At 40.1% G+C, this 21,562-nt stretch overlaps 1 protein-coding gene across 1 annotated transcript; it reads right to left on the reverse strand.

Moving 5' to 3' along the window:
* Positions 1 to 1,589: 1,589 nt before the first annotated feature.
* Positions 1,590 to 21,459, reverse strand: EIF3B (eukaryotic translation initiation factor 3 subunit B). The gene is made up of 19 exons (XM_075058915.1): positions 20,817 to 21,459; positions 15,207 to 15,399; positions 13,748 to 13,867; positions 13,600 to 13,657; positions 12,816 to 12,944; positions 11,618 to 11,775; positions 10,562 to 10,693; positions 10,391 to 10,457; positions 9,793 to 9,839; positions 8,761 to 8,971; positions 8,109 to 8,181; positions 7,496 to 7,618; positions 6,898 to 6,976; positions 5,896 to 6,034; positions 5,132 to 5,257; positions 4,563 to 4,640; positions 3,964 to 4,072; positions 3,323 to 3,440; positions 1,590 to 2,146 (listed from the first exon to the last, which is right to left on the reverse strand). The coding sequence occupies exons 1-18, from the start codon at positions 21,358 to 21,360 to the stop codon at positions 3,337 to 3,339; spliced, it is 2,490 nt and encodes an 829-aa protein (XP_074915016.1). The 5' UTR covers positions 21,361 to 21,459; the 3' UTR covers positions 1,590 to 2,146; positions 3,323 to 3,336.
* Between the last annotated feature and the right edge of the window lie 103 nt (positions 21,460 to 21,562).

Here is a 21,562-nt window from a genome sequence, read left to right on the forward strand (position 1 = left end):
TCCGAGATATGCCAAATAGACTAGTTTACCAAATACATACCCATGAAGCAATTTCAGGAGCACATAATTTGCAAAAAGCATTTGAAGCAAGGAACACTACAGAAAAGACACAGTAATTAAAAGGAGCACTGTCAGAAATGCCAGCGTAACAGATGAGAAGAGGCCTTAACTGCTGGCCAGGACAACATCTTGTCAGCTTACCAAGCTCCTACAAGGAGCATCAAGGTTTGGGTGGGTTTTTTTTCTCCCCTCACTGACGATCCACACTTCAGAGAAGCATCTTAGAGAGAACTCAATTCATTTAACATTGGCATTACTTTACTTTGAAAATGGCCAGGAATAAAACACAGTAGCCTATTAAAACTGCATTGCATGGTGACAGGGGAAAAAAACCCTTCCAACTCAATTCATAACTGCGAAAATGGTTGAGAAGTCAGCTCTTTGCAACTAAAGGGTAAATAAAATGATTCCTGCTATACAACTCCAAGCCATTACTGAAGAACTTTGATGTGCTAGAAGTTCTTCTGCATTGTTTTGCCAGAAAGTAAGTATTATTTTTTTTCAGTCCAGTTGAGACACGAGCTTGGTAAATATTGTGGACAAAACTATCATCTATATATCTGTATATATGGATTATGAATGAACAAATGCAGAAAACTGGAAACTAATACAGACTTCTGAAAAAACAAAAAACCAAAAACCCCACCTACTGGTTTAAGAGTGAACTATTGAAACTAAGTCAATATCATCATTACAGAACAACCATTTTGAAGAGTCTTCCTGGTAAAGAGAACATTGGAGTTAATTGAGGGTTTGTGCATTTCCTATCACAGCAAGTTCACCTAAGGACAAAGAAAAGCAAGTGCTAAAAACATTACTAGCCCGTGGCTGCCTCCAGCTGAGTGGGGCTACCCTTTGCCCAAAGGGTACTTTCTGCTTTCCACTTCAAATCTGTCAAGACACTGTAAGTGAGTTCAGGGTTTAAAAAGAGTCAAGAGTGCTCACATTAGCAATTTCACTGGCCAGTCCAGGAGAGGAGTCGTGAACATCCTCACCCTCCTCTGCCCCTCAAAGGGCAAGCAGCAGGCCAATCTCTCTCACTGCTCTGACAATATCCAGAAAAAATTCTACTCATTAATACAGAGAAGTAACTCCACCAGCTTTAAGTACACTTTTCACCTCTGAGCACAGAGGGCTTTAGAAATGAAACTAGGTACTGGAACAGGAAACATAAGGCATGTGTATACAGAACACTTCTCTGAAGGTTTGCAACGCTCACTAATAAGACTTAGACAAATCCAGTCATTCCTGAGGCTAGTATCAGTTTGCAAATGGTTTAAGAAATCCACTCATTTTCTAGTCACTCCACTATAGTGAACAGGTCAACTTGTCAGATTAATGAGCCATACCATCACTGTAAAAAACAAAACAACCACAGCACAAAACCAGAAGAGCCATGAGGAACTGAGATTAAAAAAAAAATCCAAAGGAACGATATAGTCAATATAGCAAACACACACTTATTACTGTGGTATGTTTGACTTTCATAATTCAGGGAAACATTCCCTACAAACAACGCGTAGCCAGCCTGGTTTTAGTATAGGTCTGCTTTTATTTCCATATTCAGCTCTTTGAGGGAGGCATCCTTTCACAATCTGAAAGGAGGAGGATATAGCCCACTGTAGTGCTGCTTCAGCACACTAAAACACATCATACGAAAAATGGTTCTGTTGACTTTTCCCCAAACAAAATGAACACCTGTCCATGCACTCGGGACATAGAAAGAGTCCTGAAACAGAAACATCGTGTAAGACAGAGGTGCACTGATGAATCTCACCTCACCAGCAATAGTCAAAAACTGCCAGTTGGCAAGTACTGTATGGGAGTCAGGAAGTAAATACTGGTAGTAGTGGATTTAAGAAGAAAAGAAAAAAAAAAAAAAAAAGAAGAAAAATTTAAAAGCAGCGCCTTTCCAGTATCTCACTGCAGCAGGCAGCAAGACTTAAAGGCACTACAATGTGTCAGAATGGAGAAAATCTGGTGCATCCACCCTTCCAGACTGCAAGAATATGGATTAAAAATTCCAAAGTTGATGTAGGCTTTCTGAAAATGAGCAAACTTCTTTTCAGCACAAGATATGGTGGTGCTGCAGAAAAGGAAAAAAAAGACGTGAGTTAGTTACTGTGCTTTTATACAAACAGCTCAACCTCACCACAGATGCTAGCCGGTGAAAGGCTACATAAGCATGTTTCACCTGTTCTTAAACTGATGTTTGTTTAAATCCATACACTAAGGAGCTTCTCTCCTTCTTCCTTCCATAAAAGGATCTCCCATGTATGGGACACAGATAAGCCATATCCAAATATATTCAAAGGTATCAAGGCTATTAATTTTCTACAGGTTCAAGAGGTATACTGTTCATATTTTACTTGAACTCCTCAGGTATCTGGAGGCTAAAAGAGCTGCAGGGTGACTTACAGCTGCAAAAGGCATACTTCCAGTCTCCCCTTCTTCTTCCTTAAGTGAGGTCCTAAATATGATAGAGCAGGAACACATTCCAGATTTTAAGTCCTATGTGAGTGCCTTCACTATCAAATTATCTTTTCCCTCCTCAATACAACAATGTTAAGCTCCCTAAAAGACATTTCCTACAACAGGGGCTGAAAGTAGCCTCTATTTTCAACATATAAATATGTAATAGGAATTCACAAAAAGGAACTGGGAAAAGCACTGGATTAAAAAAAAAAAAAAGATTTCAACAACAAGCAGTGACAGTCAGTACACAAGAATCTGCTACCACCTGAATTCTACCCAACTTTTCTAGAAAATGATAGCAGAGTTCATGTGGATATTTAAACATCTACTCAAAAGTTTTAGTTTTATCAGTCCACAGTTAACTTGCTGCATAATCTTTAGTACAGTACTTAAACTCTGTCCAGCCTTGAACTAACAGGCAATTCTTCCAAAAGGCAAAATTTCTATCTCATACTAACTACAATTCCTCCTACTGACAGAACTTAAGAGAGTCTGCAATACACTGTGTTTGGAAGTTGACCCTGACTCTGTTGTGGGTTTGATCGCTCTGGCAAGACAGGACATACACAGTGTTCTGCTCAGTACAACTCATAAATCTGACCATCTGTGATTACTTTAAAAAAAAAAAAAGTTTTGTACCATCTAGCCACAAAGAAAACATAAACCAACTCAGAGAACACCATATTCATTCATGCAACAGACAGATCTAACTTTCTCAAGCAAATTAGTGAAACAATAGCAATAGCTGACAGAAAGTTTCTCTCTACTGAGAGGTATGCCATCTTACCACAGTTTTGTTAATTACTCTGGTTCTGCAAGGGTAATAATTTCTTCATTGATAAAAAATTCAACAGTCTCCTCCTCCCAGTCATCGACATTGCTGTCCAGCTCATCTGTGTCTACCCCTGGAATGGAGAAAACATTAACACTGAATGCATCAAACAAGGCATCAATGGAAAGATTTCTCCTCTTGGCAGAAACTGTCCTTAAACCAGCAGTGAAATAAGAGGTATTTGGCGCTTTAAAACGTACGAAGTACATGCTAAATTCATTAAGTGACAACCAAGGCATTTCTGTCTCCCACCACAGGGCTTCTGTGGATTTTTTGGTTAAATGCAACACCCAAATCTCTTCACAGTCTTATCGCAAGGTCAAGCCAATGCTTGCCTTGAAACGTAAAGAGGTGAGGTAAAACACAGATACCAAAATCTGGCACCCAGCAATATTTGGCCTTTCTCCCATAGAGGAAAAAAAAAATCCTGTTGCAATTCAGGATAAAAAGTATAAATAACCTTCAGAGAACAAGGGACTAGCTTTGGCAGGAAATGGAGAGAGAGAAGTGGATGAATCCCCAGAACAGTGTAGTTATTTGGTAAGAAGCAGCAGTTATCTAGCAGCAAGTCTTTACAAGTACTATGTGTGGCTTACCTCCTCGAAGCTCTAAACGCTCATTCCTCTGCTCCATGTACAACTCTTGTGCCATCTTGCGGTACTTTCTGAACTCTTCCATCATTGTACGTCTCCTCTCCACTAGCTCCTGTGGAGGCAGGAAGAGGTCGTTACACCTCCCCAATAAATCAAATTCACGTGTGATACATTTGTTAGCAAGTCAAATTTTTTTCTCATGAACATACTTTCTACTGACTTAAACAAAAGAAGAGAGATCTCTTATGTAATCAAAAAGCTGTTTTGGTGATTTTTTTTTTTTTTTTTTTTTTTAAATTTAAAGAGCTTTTCTTAATTTAAAGACTGGCTAATGCAGCAACTCACTAAGAACTCCAAAATTTTACCACCTTTACTTAATGACGTAACACCAGTGACTCTCCAGATTCATTACTGTTTAACCTGACAGTTTAGTAGCATCTGTCTGAACCACCTACTGGAACTAAATCTAACCATCTGGAGTCAAATGAACACAGATGTTTGTTATAAAAGAAATTTAACTTACATATCACCATTACAAAATAACTAAGGACAGATTACAAGAGTTTTGTCTATATTATTATTATATTCCAAAAGTGTCTTGCCTTTGAGGCTTTGGACTGGCTCAGGCGATCCTTCTGCTCAAATATCTTGGAGTATTTCTTCAGGTCCTTCTTAATTTGCTGTAAAACAGAGAATTTTATTTCAACTGGGATATCAGACTAGCAATCACAACCACCATATTCTCCAAGAACTCCTTCGGTAGGCTTAAGCAGGCTATGCATTTTTTAAAAACCTCTCTTCTAGGCAATTTCCCTTTGCTGTAATTCTGTTTGTTCTTCCTGGCTTACAAATCATGTAAATGCTTCTGTACACGTGCAATTAGTGAAGTCTGGAAAGCTAAATTCAATTTTGTTATTCTTTATACCCTTTCACTGTACCCTAACTCTAAGAACAACTAATAATTTTTATTCTGAGCTTAAAGAACAGTTAATATTTACAGTCACTCCCAGAAGCGAGGTCCCCTACAGCAATGTTTTCTCACAAATTCAGGGCAAAAGGCAGTTGCATAACTCTGTAACAGTTCAAGCCTCATCCTGAAGAAGAGGGGGTAAACGAAGTATGCTTATACACCAAATCAATGTCAGCAGAAAGAGTCAGTGGAATACGCTACCTTTATCTGATCCTCACTGAGCAAGGTAGTTGGTCGTGGTCTCCAGAGAAGCTGACAGAACCTGTCTTTATTGTTTTTCTGAAGCAAACGGCCTTGGAAGGTCCATAACCAATATGCATTGTCCACCTGGAAGAGCAGTGCACCATCTCAGTCAAGATAAGCTACAACTTAACACTATAGTCCTCACTCCATGTCCTAACGGTCTTTTTTATAAAATCAGCACCATTAGTCAACAGAACTAGGGTGCTCTTTTTGTTACCATCTTCCTTGCACAAGTCAATTTCCTCAGCAAAGTATTTGTTCCACTGAAGCTTCGCAAGAAATTATCTTCTGGAGTATTACAACAGTTTGAAACTAATCCAGCCTTCCTATCATATTCTTAAGTCTCAGATTCTATACTTGTACAGGAGAGGACTACAGTGCAGTGGCTGGAACCAAGCAAAAGTAATGACAGGTGCAATAAATCCTGCTGTTCTGTGTAGACCACAAGGAGATCAAGTTTCAAACCACTAAAGACGTAATGAAAATTCAGTAAAAGGACACTCAGTTTAGACTCATGAATTGCCCTTCCAGAACTTATTTTGGACAACCGGTGAAGCTAATGGCCCAAATATATACTGATGTTCAGAAATTAACAGGTAAAACTATGGTGCAGGTTTTAAGTCGTATGATCAGCAACAGGTGTCCATTTTCTCTTCCTAACCAATAGCCCTTTCCAATACCTGTGGAAGAGAGAGGGGAAAAAAAAAAGAAAGCACTAGTACCTTGTGGCTCCACCAAGACACAGAAGTCACAATGTATCTGCCTGTAGGATCCCATTCCACATCTGAAGCTGTATAGTGTTCAGCAATATTCATCATGGTGCAGTCAGATGTATCGACAAATGCTAAGGCACCATTCATGCTGCAAAGGCAAGACAAGACAGGTTGTTTTACACACCAGTATAGCCTGTTTCTTCAAAAGCATTTCACAAGCTGCATCTTTACAACTCCTCACTACAAAGATAAATTTTCACAGCAACCAAGAGAGAGGTTCATCCCAGTCTCCGTGGCTAGAAAGCAATGCAATGAATAAAAACAAAAATCCAAGCAAGAATGGCACTTTTGTTTCTATGTTCAGTGACCTTTAAACCATTTTATTTCAGTTCTTAAAGGCACAGTGAAAACATACTATGGGCAAGTTACAGCCAAAGTTTAACACTCATATGCTTAGACATATTTAAATAGTGAAGACAACATTAAAGGAAAAAAAATATATTTCTAAGATGAACAGCAGCACTCATCTGAAAGCATGTAAAGGCAAGTACTACTCAACTGGTTAATAAAAATAATTTTCACTTGCTCTAATGTGAAACTCTCCTGATAACTCTTTTACAAAACAGCTTTGTCATTAAGAGGTATGGCCGATGAAGAAACACAAGGATATGACTACAACAAATGCCTTGTAAGAGCCACATGCATGGTTCCAACTGGATTAGTTGAGTCAGTATTTAACTTAAACAGCTGAAAAGTGTTTCTAAATATCCACTTTTCTGTTGAAAAATGCATTCTTCATTTGATGTGGCAAAAATAGCAAGTAAAAGTTACAACGGACTGAGCTACATCATGAAATTGCATCTTTTCTTTTCCCTTGCTTTTAGATAGCTGTATCAGGATTACACAGTAATGCAACATTCATGGAGATATCAAACACTTCTTGATGAGATACTCTAGTCCTTTTTCCTCCTTAAAATGAATATGGTGTTCAGTAACCCATGCAATGCTCACCTTCTGAGGCCAGCCAATACTACAAATTGCCCTTGAGGACTCCAGAATATCGTGTTTGCCTGCTGTTTGTCAAACGTTTCTGAAAAGAAACAAGACAAATTCAGAAAAAGATCTCAATCCAATGCCATCAGTTAGCTTACAAGCAGTCAACTCCATCCACTCCTCAAAAGACATTTATGAGCACTGCAAGCAAGTCCTGACAACAGCCCTTAGCTCCACACTTCTCAAGACAAAACCCAGTAGTACCAGAACATCCAAAGCTAGCAGAAGGAAGAGAAGGAGATCAGAAGACCCCAAGAGCCAACTTGGGAATAAATTTTATCTGAGTGAGCCAAGTCTGTGCTATTGCCTCACATGAACTTCCCAAGGCCACAAAATTATTCTGCCTTGTAGGCCTTTTAGTCCCAGACCCTGGACTGATTCAAAGTGAAAACAGTTTAGCTGCCACCAGAAAGTCAGATTTCTAGAACACAGTATCAGGCATAGCACCTACTGCCATACTGTCCACCACAAACAGCCACAGTTTTAAGTTTATTGCATCTATTGCCATGCAAAATGCTTAGTATCTGCACTTTTCACTTGTTTCTCAGTCACTTACTTATGAGTTCTATTTTCCCATTGTTTTTAACATGGTAAAAAGAAACTGAAATTCGTGGAGTTTCTCCATGCAACACAGCAAACTTGCTTCCATTTGGTTCCCAAGCAAAGGCTATGATGCTTTCTGTAACAAAAAACAGAGGGGCCAAAACTCTGTCAAAAGACAATACAAGGCTTTGATTTCAAGCAGTTACCAAAAGAAAACCAAGACACTGAAGAGAGGCAACCCATCAGTTAACAGACTTTGCCATATAGACTATCTTTCAAAACAGGTTCATAAGGCACATGCAGTGAGTTACGGGAAGTGTTTCAGTTAAACGATAGCTCCAGTCTCCCACCTTCTACAAAATACACTCATATTATCAGCCCTGCCACCTTTATTAATAACAGATTTTCAGTTCCATCATTTTTCAAGTCAGTCACAAGCGTGAATAGCGACACAAGTTTTGATTTCTCATTTTTACATGAAGCACCCTGTGACATGAATACTGTAGCTCCTATGAAAAGGACTTAACTTCCTAATTACGTCACATGTTGACAGGAATTTCTAAGAAACATGCAAGTGTCTAGTCAAAAAAGTTAAAGATCAAAAGTACGGAAATACTTGGCATTACCTTTCATTTCCACCACATCCACTGGCACCTGTTTCTCTCTCATTCGGAATATTTCAAAGTTGGTCACTACTCCCTGTAAAGGCCAAGATCAGCTCATTATGCAGCACAGAAGCAGTAGAGCAAATAATTTTATCGCTAGGCATAGAAAGACAACTATACAATTAGCCTGTCAGGATGCAGGATGAGAGAGTCAAGATTTATTTCTTTAATGAGAGCAGATAAATACAGTATGGCTCATTACCAAACACATTCTAAATTTTTCTGTCTGATAAAGAATAACTGAAGAATTGTACAAAAGCATTTGTTTCTTTTCAGACTGTTATGAAGTTTAATTAAGACAGATAAACAGAAGGCACATTGTGCAGCATGACCTATGGGTTGTTCAACAGCTCCTTAAGAGGGAGTAGGAAAAGACATGAGGCATATAGCTCTCATCCAAGTCTAAGAGGCCACTGAAGTCAAAGCAAAGCTTGGATGCAAACATTACATACATTTTGCTCTCCACATGCCTCAAAATTCAAATGGAAAAATGAAAAACAGCTTTGACATCATATAATTTACACTGTCTATATTAAAAGACAGTACGGTAAGAAAACGAGGTGTCAGTGTGAGATAGAACCAAATTTTATGAATATAATCAGAAACCACATACTTGTGTGCCTTTGGGAGTCCTGTCTACCTTCACACACAGGTAATCCCCGTTCTTCTGCCAGTGTAGTTTACAATCTACGACATTGAACAAATTCCGCACACGAATTTCTTGTCTAGAAGGCAGCTGCATCAAAGTCACTCTTGCTGGGATGTCTTTATCCTCAGGCACCCAGAAAGCAATTATGTTACCACCTGGCGACCATGAGAAGTCTCTACAGGAAGAAAGTTGAAAATATGCCATTTTAATTTTTACTTAGAGATACTACAAGCAGAAACAATTTTCATCACTGTATCTGAAATGCTGCAGAGAAGTAGCAACTCTCACTAATAAAAACAGATACAGACAAGCAACCAAGGACAATTAATAACCTTACACATATCATACCAAAACAGATTTTTAAATTGCTATTTAAACTTGCTACATGACCAATGTTATCAACACAGTACATTTCACTAAAGAGGAGGGGTTACACCCAGCGTAACCGCCAAAGATATAAGAAACAGGTCAATTAAACCAATGAGCAAAAAACCCCTATTAAATTACACTGGAGACAATCTTCTTGCACCTGGGTACACTTAATTTTCTTGTTGCTTTACAGAGAGGTACTTCAAAAACTCTCACAGGAGTCAGTGTCTATTGTGCAGGCACACACAAAACCAAACCCATTCCTTGCCAACAGGCAGTATACAGCACACTGTTTTAAGCCAGCATACAAAACTTGTTTAGGGAGATATTCCCTAACAAACTGCATTCCACTTTGGTTCTGTTGACAAGGAACAGGACTCCTAAGCTAGACCCTGGATTAAGCAGTATCACAAAGAGGATTTCAAAGCATGCAAGCTGTCAGCTGTGGACATCAATAAATGGAGAATTTTCCATTCCTTTTTGCCAGTTTGTCTAATTTGACCACTTCAGCATATGAGGCCATTTGCTCTAGTCAACAGTCTAAAGATTCCTCTCACCATAACAAAGCCCCAGCCATAAGGATTCCAACTAAATAGAGCAGTTATCTTTACAAAGGAATAGACTCACCTTATCCCTGTGATTTTCAAGCTTTTCTTGTCCAACAAACCCATAGACTGAAAGAAGAGAAAGGAGTGAATTTCCAGGTTAGTAACATTCTTATATTTACATATGCACCTTCTACTCTATTAGAGCACATAAACTAGGAAATTGTGTAGAGATCCTGTATCCCTATTTTTCATTATGAACATATGTATATCACAATTGCAAGTAAAATAAAAATTGCCGTACAGAATTAATGAGTACAGCAGCCTGAATTATAATGAAAAAGCAAAAAGCACTAGATTAGGCTGCAATTTATAGTGTTTTGGGTACTTTGGAACTCTACCTGCTACTGAGAGCTAGGAGGCATCACATAACCTTGATTCTATTGACTCTTATAAGTAGTATATTGAGCTGTCTAGTCTTTCCAGAAGTGTGGTGTGAAATTTACTGTCAAACTCAGCTAAAGTTTTTCACCCAGGAAAGAACAAGACAAGAGCAAACAGATTTCTCCCCTTTTAAGCCTAGCTCTAGAATGTATTATTAAAATGTAGCCTTTAAAACTTATACTATGGGAAAGACTGACATTGTAATAAATGTTATGCAAAAAAAGGCAAGAACTTACAGGTGTTTCATAGATGCTGAGGGTATCTGAAGTCATTCTAGCAAAGAATTTACCATCATGACTCCATCTAAGCAAATAAAAAGAAAAGAAGAGTATTAGATAGGAACTGCCTTTTTATTAAACGAAGTCTGGGACTACTTCTCTCTACTCTAATTTTGTTTCTCAACCTACTTAAAAATAGGCCAGTGAGCTGAGTTTTCACAGTGGAATCCTCGCTTCTTTTGCCCAGTCAGAATATCCCAGATGATAATAGCCTGAGGGTCATCCTGCGTGTCCATCAAAGGGCTGAAGGTCACTAAATACCTACAAAAGAAATAATCAAGTTCACTGTCAAAACTTCATCTAATATGTAAGTACAAGCAGGCTTTCATCCAAGTAATATTTAAATGCAATGCACTTTCAAACAGCAGTTTCTCTAATGGGATTTTTTGGAAAGAAGGGAAAAATAAGAACAGTACTATGAAGGGGGAGAAAGCTTCCAAGACATAGTATTTCCCTGGCATCCCTCTGCCTGAAAAGACTCTAGATTTATGTGGAAGTCTTCCCACATTGGTGTTACAAGTGAGGGCCAACAGCCAAATACACTGTTACCTACTATATAGCTTTGCCACAAGAACATCATTGGTTTCGAACCGAATATAAATCCATTGACCGTAGCCAACTTGAACTATAGGTATGCTAGACTTCTGCATTTAAAGATAAATAATCTCTTTTTAATACAATATAATATAAAATCTTACTGCTTCCAAATATGTTACTTGAAAACTAGCAAAACAAGATGCATCTCAGTCCTGAAATTATTTTAGCCTTCTCTAAAGAGCTCCTTAATGTTAAGGAAAGCTTAAGGAATTCATTTCAGTACTACAGATTTGGAGGATGCTACTCAAATGAAACTTTTCAGAGAACCAGAAATCTAACACTACAGACATCCAACTAAAGAGGAAAAAGTATGGTCCTCTCCCTTGGGGTAGTTAACATCTTTGAGGAAACTTGTCAGCTTAGTTTTTTAGACCAATTATTCCAGATTATGTTAAGTATCATACTGAAGTCAAAAAGTCAGGCAGAGTTTCACTCATTCTAAGAAGGATTTATGCATGAAAAGCAGTACTTCCAAAAGCAAAGGAGAACAGAAGACCCCAGCCACATGAGATTTGAAAGCACAGCAGCCAGAACACCTGTGCTTCATGCTTTTGATCCCTTAGCCCAAACCAATGTCATACTCCATACCTTTCACAGGGTGAGAAGTCAATAAGCTGCACTCCCTGGTGACTAAACCTTTGAATCTGCTTGAACTTCTCTCCACCCCAAAGTGCGATGCCTCTCTGGTGGAACGTAGCCAAGTAGGTACCCTTTGGGGACCAACGTACATAGGTTTCTGTCCACCGCTAGATTTTTAAAAAAAAAAAGTATACACAAAGGTTTAATTTCATGCAGGATTCCTAAAGGGGAAAGAATTAATGTGTGGCTTATAGCATCACATTTCGCCAATCTATTTACTAAATGAAGATCTGAGAATTAGTGATATCTTGGACTAGTTGTGGAGTTTAATTTCATGCACATATTGTGTAATACTTATTCTTCAGGTTGAAAACTGTCAGTTGAGACCTTTTCAACTTACAGATCAGCAAAAAAATTTTCCAGGTACAGTGACAACCTTTGTGTAGTAAACAATTAAACCCATCTAACAGGCTTGGGTTTCCTTGTTGCCTTTCAGCCCTGGTAAGAACATAATCAGAAGTAAGGGTAAGTATTTCGTATTTCTTAACAACAATACAGCTCTTAAGCTTCAGCTAAGTTAGAGAGGTTTCAACAATATAGACCACGGCCAGTGACCATGGTGATGAGGAAAATTACTCATCATTCCAGAGCCAACTTCTTTCTACTGTAATGCATCATGGTTATTAAAGAAAATGCTTCTGGGTACCAACAGTTCTCAGCAAGTCAACTGCCTGCAGCAGACAGGCAAACTAACTCTCCCTTTTATGTGCTATTACCAAACCAGCTATTCCTCTTTAGCACCTCTGCAGTCAGCAAAAAAGCAAGAAGTGATCAGAAGCAGCATACTTAAGCACATACTCAGCTCTAATGAATAGTACTCCTCAAACTCTGACTTTGCATTTTCATGTCTTTTTGAATCACCTATAATATACAGATGAAGGAAACTAATAGGCATTATGGACCAGTTGGAAAAAAAAAAAAAAAAAAAGACCACCACAAACAAGTTAGCTCCACATTTGTTTTACCTAAGCAGCTAAGTCTAATTCTAAAGGATGCAATTTCACAACTCCTCTTCAAATGGAAGCAAAAAGTATTTCAGCAATGGGGAAAAAATATCTTTTTGAAAAAAAATTAAAAACCTGAAATGTCATAAAATGAATGAGACTGACAGTGTATCTGCAATGTACTGCACTTCCAGGACACTCACTGCTCTGTCCTCAATTTGAACAGGTTCCTTGATATCATTCCAAAAAATGGAGGTCCGGTCTCCTGACTCAAAGATCACACTGTACTGATCCCTACAATCAGGATCTTCCAACCAGTATCGGAGATTCCCCTAAGAAAAACAGAAGCAAAAAGATTATTAGTGAGTCAGTTGCTAAGATGACAAGTTCCCCAAATTAATATCTACCTGGCAGGTGGAAGTTGGTCTTACACAAAGCATGCAACTTCGGAGTCTTACCATTGCAAGCCAGTTTTTAAAGTGAAATTAAATAACTCAAGCTACTGGTTACTGGAGGCTAAGAGAACAGACCATAAAAAGGTGGACCTTCAAGGTGGTTTGATGATGTTTAACACTTCTTGCCTCAAATAACTTAAGGGATTTTTTTTGTGTTTTGTTTTGTTTGGTTTTTTAACTATCCCTTCCACCACAGGACTTTTTACAAAGCTAGTGGTAACAAACACAGAGGTTTGCCTCAAAACATTTAAAAATATAAAAAGATGCTTTCAAAATTCTATTTTGAAATGACTTGTGCAAAATCATTATTTACTCAAGTTTTACCCTATGGGGACCTACTAAGCAGAACCGCCAAGTTCTTCCTGTCACTTCATGAGAACGAGAACAAAGGAATAGGAGCACGCAATCACTACTGCTATTTATAACAATGTTATTAACACATCATTTTTATTTTCATAGGGACACTCCAGCAATGAAGTAATGATTTCGTATTATGCTGAATATTCTTTCCACTTTTCAAAAAAATCCTTACCAAATCCTTAAATGGCTGTTTCTCAGGGATTTCCCATTCATCACTGATTGTCATGTACCTGAAACAGCAATTTGATTGGTTACACTCTGTGCAGGCACTCTTCATTAGAATCCCCAAATCTACAGATACACACAATAGCTGCACTCACTTATCAAAGTCTGTGAAAAGGTTGACTCTGAAAGTGTGCTGTTTATCCAGTTTGTATCCATCTGCATTCTTCACAGCATCCACTGCATGAGACGGAGACATGTACTCCAGAAAGATGTAGCTACAATGAAGGAAGATGAAAGGAGGAAGTCATCGTTTAGACTACATAACAGGCTCATAATAAAAAAGAAATTAAGTAAATAAGTAAAATAAAAAAGAAACAACGAGGATGAGCTAAGAACTCAGTACAGAGCATCTACGAAATAACTTCTTGTCTTGCCCCCAACCAATGAGGGTCAAAAGCAATTAATCTCCATTTTGGCCACAGGCACATATACACTTTTTAGCTGTATGGGCTTGACCTGAATTAAACCGATATCCTTTCTGTAAATGGGCTAGACTAAGTGATGAATGCAAGTTCAATGCAATGCAGAATAACAATGAGAGCTAGTAACAGACAGGTTAAGTATGCAACTCTTTCCAGCTGAATGACAGATCACATTTAGAAATTGTAAATCCTGCCGTCACAGACATCTCAAAGCGCCACTCTTGTTTTTCAATTACATCGAGTATAATTCAGCTTCCTTCTTGCCACTAATACCATCTAGCTCATAGCCCAGCAGACTTAAAATTAACAGTACCCTGAAGACTGTCATACCTCAGAGAGGCATGAACTCAGAGAGAATAATTTTCTCACGCTGACCTTACAGAACCAACAATCCCTCCACTCAAGAAACCCCACTTTTTTTATGCTTTCTAAACCATGGATTACTCCCAAGCTCAGGAATATGTGCTACTCTAATCAAAGTAACAAGACTCACTAAAACGTCATATTTATCAGATTGATTTGCGCCTGGTTTCTCTCCCTAAAACTTCCTTTTCCTTGCCCTCTCCCTTTGGGCTTGATCATTTCTGGTTAGCTTTCTCCTCAATTTCAGATGCTGCAGTTAACCTGCAACAGGGATCAGAAGTTGGCAAAAAGGGAAAAGGGTCCTGGCAAGGGCTCACTGAACTTAAGGAAGTTGGAGTCACTAATGTAAGCATAAGCACTGGCAACCAGAGACAGAATATTGACAGTCCATTTTGCAATAAACAGTACATCCACTGCTACTAAGTTTTTAACTAAAATGGACCTTTAACCTATTTATTAGCCATGGCAGAAAATTAACAAAAAAACCTCATTTAGTACTGCACAGAAATTTTACTTCCAAGCTCAGCTAAACTGCTTCCATAATTAACCCCCCACCCTGTAGCTTAATGAGCTATTAAGCTTCCTAGCTCCCTTGGGAACTTCTGTTTGTCACTGAGACTAGATGGCAGGATTGTACAGACTAAGGTAGAAGAAAGCGATGAGCATGAGGTCACCATAAAAACTGGCCATAAAGTATTGACACTGATAATCAAGGGTAAGTCAAAGGAGTGTTTCAATCCTATTTCCAGTAGGAGTTATCACGACTTACCCTTTTGTCTTCCCATCTGCTTCTGGATAAAATTCATTGATAATTTTACCAAACTTCGAAAATATTTTGTGGATGACATTCTTCAGTTTCTCGAGTCGGTCTGGTCCAACCTGGGGAACATTATCCACGACGATCACTGAGTCAATTCCATCTGCCTCCTGCGGCTGATCTTTCAGCACGTCACCAAGTAATTCTGCAAAGAAAAAGCACACAAGAAACTAAGGCACCAGTCCACATCATTAAGGAGGAAGACAGAAAGATGAAAAGAATAGTGATAGCAAGAGAAGAGGAAGACTTCAAATTTCAGGAAATTTCAAGAATCATTTCAGAAATTTGGTAGGGAACAAACATTCTACCAGAGAAACAACTGAAGCGAATACACAACGCTTCAACAGTACTTCCTTGCTAAGAGGCGTGATTATGCAGTTTCTTGACAAACTTCAAGCAGCTAACTCTTGGAGTCTTTCTTAAAGAAATACCATACATTGAGGAAATCAACACTTGCACAATTAGCTTGTTTCAGGAGTTGGAACTGGCTCACGAAGTCCTCAAAACTGACAACAGAGCAGACAACTATAAGATTTACTACCCAAGCCCTGACTAGTAGCCTTGCTGAAATTATAACCAGGTGACTTTGATAAAAAGAAATGTACAATGTGCCTCCCTCCCAAATTATACAAGTTTTAGCATTATTCAAAACTATCTGCCATACTGGAAGCTCTGCATGTCTTAGCATCACTATAATTATGTTTGAGAACTCACACTCCATCTATACCTTTAATTAAACACAAAAATGAAGGTCTAAGACAAGACACTTAAAGCCATATTTAAGCGTGCTGCAAGTGAAGATGAGCACACACTGTTTCATACTCTGGATATTCTTTAACCATACTAATTCCCCTTTCCTATATAATCTTATAAATTTTGAGAGTACTTGCTGGTGGGATGGTTTGTTCAGTCCCTGCACTGTCAGCTTCAAGCTTCCTTCTACTGGGAAGAGATTGCTTACAACATCATTGAAGTTCCCCATGCATAGAAGGAAGAACATTTGGAAGGACTGTAACCCTGTAGCTGTGGCTTACATACCACACTGGGATAAAAACAGTTAAAAGGTACAAAGTACACCTATAAGTGGCACACAAAATTAGGAGCTTCAACAACAACGCTGAGTTATTCTTCATGTGGTAGGCTTCTAGACATACATTCTGTAGAGTTCTATACATATCTTAAATTTAATCTATTCCTCAAGTCAACTCTATTAGATTATTCTGTATCCACCAACTAAATCCTACTGACGATGTACGAATTTAAACACACTTTTCAAATTAACGTTACCTAACTACAGAAACGTACTGACCTGTAGATCCAAGAAGAGTCAGAAAAATTACATCAATGACTCAATCCTCAATGGATTGAGCTAGAAGAGCTAAAGACAAGGATATCCAAACAATCTCTCAAATAACTTTAACCTAAGGTTATTTTCAAACCTTTCCAGGAATAAAATCCCTCACTATCCCTAGCTATCCTGTTCAAACATACACTTTAATTCTTGTCTAAAATACCGATCATTTCGCAGTGTAATCAGTCATGCCCCTGCAACTTATTAACATGATTGCATTATTGTATTCTAAAGAAACATCAGTTAGAAGTGGCAGATTGTTTTATTGACATTTTTAGTTTTGTGCACTTAAATGCACCAGAATAGACATTCTGCTAACAAAAAAAGCCAAACGTGCTGAAATAATTGGCAAAGTGTCACACACGCCATATAAACAGGAAAAATATATATGCATATCTGCAGTAAGTTTTAACCTTATGTAAAAGACCACTACAAAATGCAAGACTAGACAGAAAATAAGTGCATGCCACTATACTTCTGAATTAGAATATAAAAATAAAATATGGAGAGTCAGACTATATATAGCATTCACATACCAGGGGAGAAAAAATCCAAACCCATGCAGAAACATTTAGAATATGAGAACAAATGAAAAAGGGTGTTGGATGTGTTGGTATTTTGAAGACATCTTTACAGAATTTTGCTCGTTTTGGAATTTTAGAAATTATTCTACCCAGAAACAGCACTGGAAAAATCTCTAGCAGCGAAGAGATATGGTTACTTTGAATTTCAAAATACCAAAAAACCTTGGCCTTCTTTATTTTTAAGCTTCAACATGTGAAGCTTTCCATTGATTTTGGGCAATACGCTTTACAGAAGTTTATATGCATAACCAGATGCTATTACCACCAAGATTATGTAGTACTCACAGAATGTTGGTGTTCATAGCATTTATTACTCAAAAAGATGCTCTCCGTGTGCATGTAGGAACTACAAATAAAAAGTTAAAGGATGCTAACTTGTATAATAAAAACAAAGACCCAGAAATTGTGAAAACCTACTATTAATGGTAGCAACTAAAGCAAGCTGAAGAGGTTAGAGGAATAATCCTCCATGTTACGTCATTTTACTTACTCCGCACACTTTAGATAATACCCACAAACTTCTCCCATTTATAGCAACTATTTACTAGTCTGTAGCAACCATTCAAAAATGGCCAAGACCACATCTATGCTTCAGAGCAAGTCAAATATTCAGTGAAGAGCGTACAACGCAAAGATTAGCGAAGAGCAGGCGGCCTTGCTTGAAGCGGATGTTTCAGAAGTTAGAAGAGAGCCCTTAGTAGGGAGCAGCAGACTGAAAACTGGGAAAAGAAAAAGTCAAGCACAGGAAAAGTTAAAAAAAACCCCAACAACAAAACACCACACAAAAAACCCACAACCCTGAGTTAACAACAGATATTCTGATAGCACAAAACCATACAGATCACTGAGGATGAGCAAAAAACTTGAGAGGAAGACAGAGGTACCAGTCCCAATAAGCACAATCACAGATGATGGTAACTTTAAGAGCATTATTTGGAACAAATAGGTAGTTAAAGAAGTAGAAGAAAAATGGAACATACAGCAAAACACTGAGTTCTTTCAAAAGTGGTGGGTATCAGGAATCACTCCATAGACAGTATTTTCTACCACGCAGACTAAAAGTGGTTTAAGTTACTACCGAAGGTATTTTGGACCACCTTCCCCTGCTCCTTTAACTTTTTGCTGCAAAGTTGAAAGCTGACTCAAACTGTTACAGATCCAGAAGAGAACGCCACAGATGAGTGCTGCAAGTTAACCTCCTACTATATACTGGATCTCAAGATACTCCTTCAGGAGTAAGCCATTCTCCAGGTAGCTGACAATACACTCAAGTTGTGAATAGGTAATCACTTGCCTAGAATGTAGGACACACAGAGTGAAGTGTCTGCTATGCCTACAAAAATTGTAAGGATTGAAAGGAGGAATTTAAAAATCTGATATTACAGTAAAATAGCATGTAAATTTCTTATTTACCCTATAATCTCATATCTTAGATTTTCCCTGCCTATAAAATGAAAGCATGTCCCACAAGGACATTTCCACAGAAGTCTACACGCAAAGAAAAAAGAAAAAACCAAAACACACAAAAGGGTCATTTTTTTTAGGCTCTATTAGTCATTTTTTCCATAACCATTTCTCACAAAAGACTTTGTAGGCCTGCAGACAAACAAAGGGATGCATATTTAGATTCACGTGCAGGAATGCAACACCCTGTATTGAATCAAAACTGTAACAGATTAAAGACAAATGCCTACATTATACCCCTCCTCTACCTTAAAATCAAAATTGTGAGCAAAGGAATCTTCAAAGGGCAAGATGCTGGTTTAGCCAGCTCTCATTCCACCCACAAAAAAAGCAGGGTGTGGTAGGTACACAGCTATTTTCAGCTGGCAGTACTTTAAGGACCACTACCATTATCTGAACTAAAGCTTCATTGCACCCCTTCTCCTGCTTGAGCTTGGATCAGCTGTTCTGCCATGCCAACACCATTCTAGAAAAAAAAAGTTGAACTAATGCATGTGAGATGGTCCAATCCTAAAGTTGGTCCAGCTCAAAGGTGTTCCTGAAGATATAATGTTATCATAAGCATTGAAACAGCCTTCACTCAGTGACACTGATGGACTGCCTTTCTCCATGGGAAGTCATCAAGGTAAGGGGAAAGAAATAAGGAAGCTCAAGAACTAACACAGAGATGGAAAGCCAGACCAGCAAGAGTGACTAAACTTAAACACTGTAATTCAGAGACTAACACTGTATTATTCATACAGATGAGAAGTTAACCAAATTAATCCTTAACAATAAAATAGGTAAGGATGGAAAATATGCCTAGTTTCTGAATAGACAGAAATGAACATAATAATCCTAGATGTAGACAAAGTGTATCATGTAAACACTTAACTAAATAAAAAGAATCCAACTGTGTACTTGCAGACAATTTTTGCCAAGGTCTCTAAGAAACAAACGTACAAGTTCAAAAAACTATACACACTGCTAAATTGAGAATAGCAAATGCTTCCTTAATGTAAGATATTTTTCTGACATTTTATTAAGCTAAACACAGGACTGGAACACTAGAAGGCACATATATCACCTGTATTCCACTGCCAATCAAAATAACTAACTGACTGACTTACAATAACATCCTTTCAGAAACATTTTTCTAGCTGATACATGTAATGTAAGACCCTACAACATGTAAGATATATATATGACCCTACAATAGCACATATGCTAGAACAAGTATTGGCAAAATAAGTACTTTTGCTATTCTGAGAATTAAGATGATTTATCTAGAAAAATTTATATGAAAAATATTAAAATAGAATTCTAACTCCTGTATGCCAAAACTAGGATTCCCATAGTTATCGGTGCAGCTACACAATGCCTTAGCCATCTTAAGACAGGTCAATATCCAATCCTTTTAAAAGAGCCTCAGTTTGAATTTTCAACTTCCAGAAGTAATTTTTCTGTATTTTCTTGTCACAGAGTACCTATGTCACAACTTCGTGAGCAGCAACTCTTCTCATACCCGTACTATTTGTCTACTGATTTCACTCTGGATGCGTGGGGAAAAAAACAGAACAATGAAATCTAGTTTGTAAACATCGGGTCAAGAATTTAAAACTTCTGTTTTTACAGTGGAGTTTAACGAACGTAGGCAAACGGAGAGCACGCAAGTTGGTGATTCCGCTCTCTGAGCGCGGCCCCACAGATCGATACCTCAATTCTGATATCACCTTTGAGAACAGCTGTTAAGCAGTACCGTACGGGGCACAGGTAAGCCAGGAGAAGTTTCATTTAAAAAAACACCTCTGCGATGAAGAAGTCTACTTGGCGATACGAGCAGTCCACCACCACCCCGGACAGGCCGCCGCGGCAGCACGGTTAGAGCCAGCAGCCCGGCCCACAGCCGCTCGGGCCAGCGGAGCGTTTCCCAGCCGAGGACCCGGCTCCCCCCCCGGCTCTCCCGGGAGGGTACGGCCAGGCACCGCTCCCACACAGGGTCCCGTCCCCTCCCGCTGCCCGCGGACACGGCCGGGGGAGCGGCGGGTTGTACAGCACCAGCCGGCTCGTCCCGCCGCGGCCTCCCCCGGCTCTTCGGGGCCGCGGCTCTCCCGCCTCCCCGCGGCCCCTCCCTTCCCCTCACGGCCGGCCTGACCAGGCCCAGACGCCGCCACCGGCCCGCACCTTCGTCGGTGATGTCGTCCACGAAGTCCTCGGGGTCGCTGAAGGAAATCTCGTCCTCCGGCTCGACCGGGGCAGCGGGAGCGGCTTCCCCGTTCTCCTCCGCCGCGCCGGGTTCGGCCTTGGGTTCGGCCTCCGACGGCGCCTCGGGCTCGGTCGCCTCCGCCGCCGGCTCGGCCTCAGGCTCGGCCCCGGCCGGCGGCTCGGCCTCGGGCTCCGCCTTATCGGGGCTTTCGCGGCCGGAGGGCGGCTGAGGCGAGGACGGCTGAGGCGGCGGCGGCTGCTCGCTCTCGGCGGCAGCGGCGATGGGGGGCTCCTCGGCGGCGGAAGGCGGCGGCGGCTCGGGGGGCCCCGGCGGCGCCTCAGACTCGCCTTCTTCCCCCTGCCCCTCTCCCTCCTCCTCCTCCTCCTCCTCCTCTTCCTCCTGCTCCTGCTGAGGCGGCTCCACCGGCGGCGGCGGGGGCCCGTCCGTCTGCTCGGGCTCCTCCCCGGGCCCCTGGGCGTCGGGCGGCGCGGCGGCCGCCGGGCTCTCCTCGGTGTCCTGCATGGGGGTCGGTGCGGGGCCGGGCCGGCCGAGCGCTCCCAGCTCGAGCGCGACGGGGGAAAGGAGCGGGGGAGGGGCGGGGAGGCTCCTACCGCCGGGCCATGTGCGCCAGGCCCAGCCGGCCTCGCGCGGCGGCGCCTACCAACTGGCGCGGGGCCGGGGGGGGTGTGTGCGAGGGGGAGGCGGGGGGAATTCCCGCCCCGCC

Source organism: Buteo buteo, chromosome 27 (assembly GCF_964188355.1).
Source record: "Buteo buteo chromosome 27, bButBut1.hap1.1, whole genome shotgun sequence".
NCBI classification, from domain to species: Eukaryota; Metazoa; Chordata; class Aves; order Accipitriformes; family Accipitridae; genus Buteo; species Buteo buteo.

Coding starts and splice junctions, on each gene's coding strand:
- EIF3B (XM_075058915.1), bottom strand. CDS start 21,360: ATGCAGGACACCGAGGAGAGCCCGGCGGCCGCCGCGCCGCCCGACGCC. Junction 6,977..7,495: donor TGGGAAAATAGAACTCATAA/GTAAGTGACTGA, acceptor GTTTCTTTTCAG/AAACGTTTGACAAACAGCAG. Junction 3,441..3,963: donor GCGTTTAGAGCTTCGAGGAG/GTAAGCCACACA, acceptor TCTCCATTCCAG/GGGTAGACACAGATGAGCTG.